We start from the raw sequence: 5,205 nt of genomic DNA, 5'->3' as shown, positions 1-5,205 counted from the left end.
TTGTGTATTATATTCTTTAATATGTAGTATGTGGTGTTTATGGTTGGGTAGGGTAGGCTCGTGAACACATTCCGTACAAGTATCCTCAAAGCTGCTGCAAGAGCAGTTAGTTGGACTCATGCATATATGGGTCATGGGATGCATCCCATCTGCTTCAACTGACAAACTTTACTTTTTCTTTTATGAAAGAGAATCGAATCCACTTTGAGCACACCTTGTTTTTACATACATACTAATCTGGATGGATGGCGTGAATGAAGCAGCAATCATTATACATTTTTATTATATTAAAAGGTTTATTTTTTAAAATATTTTATTTTATTGATAGTATATTATTTAGGGTGTGTTTGGTTTACATATGGGAATTAAAATCGGAATGAGAATCAATTACTTGGTAATGCAGTTGTTATGCCTGGGCAAATTATTGTATGGACCATGGTTCACATAGTGTTGTGTGGACCATAACAAAAAGACATTTTTAGTATACTAAATGTACATTATTTATATACTGAATGTACATTTTACAATATAATATACATTCAGTACACAAATAATGTACATCCCCTGAATACAATGTAGACTTTTAATATACTAAAAGTACGTTATTTTTATATTGAATGTACATTATTTGTATCAATTTTGGTCATTGATTATTAAAATGTTCAAATTAGGTGCATGATTATTCAATTCATATCAATTTTGGTTCTTGACTATTAAGATTTTCAAATTAGGTGCATGGCTAATCAATTTGTATCACATTTGGTCCTACTGTTAAATTTTTTGACCAAATTTCCGCCCAAGTCACTGATGACCGACTAATTTATTTAATTTTTATTTTAAAAATTATTTTAATATTTTTTAAATTTAAAAAAAAATGTCGGTCACCCCTCACCCTCACCGGAGACGACCGGAGACGAAGGTGGATGGGGTGGCCGGCGTTCTCTTCTCTAGCATTATTTTATTTTTAAGTTTTTAGTTTAAAATTAACCTATCATCGGTGACTTGCCCGAAAAATTTAACAGCATGACCAAATGTGATGCAAATTGAATAGTCATGAACTTAATTTGAAAATCTTAATAGTCAAGGGCTAAAATTGATACAATTGAATAGTTATGTACCTAACTTGAAAATTTTAATAGTGAAGGACCAAAATTAATATATGTATTATAGAAGAGGCTAAAAATGATATTTTCTATTGCCATTTTTCATGTTTTGGGTCATCTCTAATTTGGATACAAGTCTGACTTTTTATCGTTTGGGCCAAATTGTGTGGCCCTAAGACACGTTAACTTATCAACAAATCCTATTAAAAACAGAAGCCCAAATTTGATCCACTTTCCAACGTTCATCTGGAATTTAAAATATGCTTGTGACCGTTACACTGGGCCCAAAGAAGAACTAGCCGTTACTCTGCCACCTCGCCTTCATTTCTTCATTCATATTCTCCCAAGAATCGGAGCAATGCGGCGAACTCATCAAAGAGCAAAACCTAAATTTTAGATCCTTCGAAACCACCACCCCTACTTCTCTTGAGTTGAATTTAGATTTTAGAATCTCACATTCTAAGGGTTCAGAAACATGGCTTCAAGAACTGCCTCCAAAGATATAATCACTCTTCGCGGATCAGCCGCTATTGTCAGTGAATTCTTCGGTATGTATTTCCCTTCTTTTCCCCCAATTAGGGTTTCGTCTTTCGTTTTCTGTTCGGATAAGTATTGATTGTGTTTTTCTGTTTTGTTGAACCCACTTTGGCAGGTTATGCTGCAAATAGGTAAGAATCCAAAGGGGAAAACTCACATATTGGAATTTGAAATATTATGTTGTTTCTTTTCGGGCTGAGATTTTGATTTTGATTTTGATGGGGGCAATTTCTTTGTTTAGTATTTTATACAACCGCGGTGTGTACCCGGAAGAGAGTTTTGCGAAGGTGAAGAAATATGGGCTTCCGATGTTGCTCACTCAAGATGAAGGTGTCAAAACCTTCATTTCCAACTTAACAGCCCAAATTTCTGGTATTTTCCCAATTTAATTTAGGGTTTCAGTTTCTATTGATTGAACCCAACTTTCTGGTAATTTTCCTATTTAATTTAGGGTTTCAGTTTCTATTTCTTTTGGATGATGAGGGAAACCCACAACCCTTTTGGGTGAAGGTAAACCTCGCCTTGTGACCTATCCGGCAAAGGACCACAAGGAAGTAAACTAGCTTAAGTTACCCATAGCTGGCCGGCTCAAACCAAGGGGGCAAGGATTCGAACTCGTGACCTTGTGGTTACAAGTGTAGATATCTTGCTGCCATCTTTGCTGGAGTTAACCCCTGGTTTCAGTTTCTATTGATTGATTGATTATATAGTTTGGTATAGTCCATTGTGAATTGATGGATGGATGGATGGATGTTTCATTTATTGTTGTATTGATGATTTAATGTTGAATTTTGCAAAGAGTGGCTCGAGGCCGGGAAACTACAGAGGGTTGTGCTTGTGATCATGAGTAAGGCCAGTGGCGAGGTGTTAGAGAGGTGGAATTTCAGTATTGAGACAGACAGTGAGGTTGTTGAGAAAGGGTAATTAATTTAATTAATCCACTCCAGTTGTTGGACCTTATTAAATATGAAACTAGGAGTTGAAGAGGGGAGGAGTAACATTTTCTTCTTCTATTTTTATATCATTTAATGAAATTTGCAGTGTTTCAAGGGAGAAGAGTGATAAAGAAATAATGCGCGAAATTCAAGCGATTATGAGACAAATAGCTTCCAGCATTACATATCTCCCATGCCTTGATGAAGCATGTAAGTAAGCAGCAAGCCTTGTTGATAGATATATCAGCAAAATGATGTGTCTGACTATGTGTAGTTTCACTTTGGTGATGTATAATAGGCGTGTTCGATGTGTTAGCCTACACTGATACAGATGTTGCAGTCCCGTTCACTTGGATCGAAAGTGACCCTAAACTGATAGCAAATCCACAAATGGTCAAATTGCATTCCTTTGACACCAAGGTAAGTAATACTACTAATTGAAGTAGTAGTAGTAGTCATCTGCAGAGTTGAGCTACCTAATAGTCTCACTCGGGTAGTCTTGAAGTTTTTTGCGTGGAAACTGAAATATTGAAATGTTGGTTTTGATTGTATTTGGTGCAGATACACAAGGTTGACACTCTGGTTTCCTACAAGAATGATGATGAGTGGGATGAGGCATGAATGAATGTTGGTTAAATGTTGGGCACTTGTGTTTTTAAGTTTGTGAATCGTCAATTCACATTTAGTATTATGTAAGTGAGAGGAAAGTCCTAAACCCTCCCTCTCTCTGTATAACAAGATTTATGTTATTGATCAATGATTTCATTTATGTGATGTTGGATTTGCTTTTCCAATTTATGTTTTGCTGATGATATTAGTTTGACACACACAAAAACACAAAGAATGTGAATTTTGTCAGATACTAATGACTAGGCCTTATTTTATAAAGAAAAACAATTTTGAAACTGAGTTTTTTAAAATCACAATTCGTGACTTTTTGTGTACAAAAATTGGTCAGTTTTAATCCGAACGACCACAGTAGTACAAATGTTAAAAATTCAATGCTCAATATTTTGAAGGGGAAGCACTTGACTCACTGAGGGAGGATAGCAATAGTTATACACTTATACCATGGACCCGGGTCTACCTTACTATCACAACTTACATATTGAATGTTTATAATTCCAATTATGAATACTCAGTATGTAAATTGTGAAAATTTATAATTACAAGGTGGATCTGAGTCCACATAATAATTTGTGGGGAAGAGAGACAAGGCCAGTCCTATAGTTTTATAGGTCGAGACAAGTGAAATAAAAGGCATCATGCCCAAATACCATATTTAGAAGCTAATATAAATTTTTATAATTAAATTTTAAATTTTATATATGGTACAAAAATACTAATGTCAACTAATTTGAAATAAAATTTAAAAATTTTCAAACATTTTATAGATAAAAATCTAATCATGAAAGAAATCTTATATGTGTTTTCCTAGATGCAAAATCATTAATGATCTCTTCAAGATTTTTATAACATTGATCTTAACCAAAAATAAATAAATAAATACATGTGAAGCGCTTGCACTAAGGAATTCGTCAATCAAAAAATTTTATTTTGCACAAAGGGTAAACATGTGCCTTCAATCCTTTCATAAATAAATGATAAACAAATTATAGAACTTACAAAATAAAATAATATAAAATAAAATTAATCTTCATATAATAAACTTACAATTTCATTATGCACAAGAATCCTAATAAATAGAATTAAAAGACAATTAAAATTCTTAATTCCTAAATATTAAATAACAATAGGTATAATTAGGATTCCAAAAATTTAGTTTGATTATAGGAATTAAAATACAATTCTGCATTTGATATAGTAGTTTGCACAAGAATCCTAATTGCATTTCTGCATAAGCAGTTCACAATTGCAGAATGCCAAAATTGCAATATTGTTAATTGCAGAATAGCCAAAAAATTAAAAATTTGTAATCTTGTACGCATTTGAATCCTAGCCGGTCGTGATCCTTGGATTTATCCACATATCAAATAGTGATTGCGAATTTTTCATCAAAAAAAAAATATTTGAGAGTAAAAGATTAAAATGTTATTCCTTGCTTAATGAACCCAATACACCACCACATTGAATCTAGACAGCCGCCTCTCTTCAAACCACATCTTCCTTCAGCTCAGTTCATAACATCCAATTCCACAGAAGTTTCTTCTTCATAAAAACATGAAACCGAAAAGAAGACTCAGGATTTGAACCTGACGTGAATCGAACACGCAACCTTCTGATCTGGAGTCAGACGCGCTACCATTGCGCCACAGATCCAATTTGTTGTACAATCGTCGCAAATAATATTATTAGTTAAATACTTTTAAAATTATGACCACTACTCACTTGTTACTGCTTAGAGCAATCCCAAAAGCGGGTTTTGAAATTTTTTTCTTCTCAATTGGTTGAATCCCCAAAAGTTCCAAGCCCCCCCCACCCAACGCCCCAGCCTAATAGAGAATGTGCTTACTGCATGACTCAAATCACTCAATCATTGGTCTTTCTTTCCAAACTTTTTCAATGTGACCAACTGAGTTGTCCATGCAGACGTTTTGAAAGTATTTTTCTATATTGTTGGATGAGAGAGTGTGTGAGTTGAAGGAAAGAAAAAAAGTATTGGCAAAAAA

At 33.9% G+C, this 5,205-nt stretch overlaps 1 protein-coding gene and 1 non-coding gene across 2 annotated transcripts; one reads left to right on the top strand and one right to left on the bottom strand.

Moving 5' to 3' along the window:
* Positions 1–1,457: 1,457 nt before the first annotated feature.
* On the top strand, positions 1,458–3,369 carry LOC116027876 (mitotic spindle checkpoint protein MAD2). The gene is made up of 7 exons (XM_031269647.1): positions 1,458–1,651; positions 1,756–1,771; positions 1,882–2,012; positions 2,440–2,560; positions 2,682–2,785; positions 2,874–2,995; positions 3,137–3,369. Exons 1-7 carry the CDS (start codon positions 1,579–1,581, stop codon positions 3,194–3,196), a joined length of 627 nt encoding a protein of 208 aa, XP_031125507.1. The 5' UTR covers positions 1,458–1,578; the 3' UTR covers positions 3,197–3,369.
* A 1,414-nt stretch (positions 3,370–4,783) lies between these two features.
* Positions 4,784–4,855, bottom strand: TRNAW-CCA. The gene has a single exon. It is a non-coding gene; the product is annotated as a tRNA-Trp (tRNA).
* Positions 4,856–5,205: the final 350 nt, after the last annotated feature.

The sequence above is a fragment of the Ipomoea triloba genome, chromosome 8 (genome assembly GCF_003576645.1).
Source record: "Ipomoea triloba cultivar NCNSP0323 chromosome 8, ASM357664v1".
In the NCBI taxonomy this organism is placed as follows: domain Eukaryota; kingdom Viridiplantae; phylum Streptophyta; class Magnoliopsida; order Solanales; family Convolvulaceae; genus Ipomoea; species Ipomoea triloba.
The sequence above is the reverse complement of the archived record's forward strand: the minus strand, read 5'-3'. Positions and strand labels throughout refer to the sequence as shown.

Coding starts and splice junctions, on each gene's coding strand:
- LOC116027876 (XM_031269647.1), top strand. CDS start 1,579: ATGGCTTCAAGAACTGCCTCCAAAGATATAATCACTCTTCGCGGATCA. Junction 2,013..2,439: donor CTTAACAGCCCAAATTTCTG/GTATTTTCCCAA, acceptor AATTTTGCAAAG/AGTGGCTCGAGGCCGGGAAA. Junction 2,786..2,873: donor CCCATGCCTTGATGAAGCAT/GTAAGTAAGCAG, acceptor GATGTATAATAG/GCGTGTTCGATGTGTTAGCC.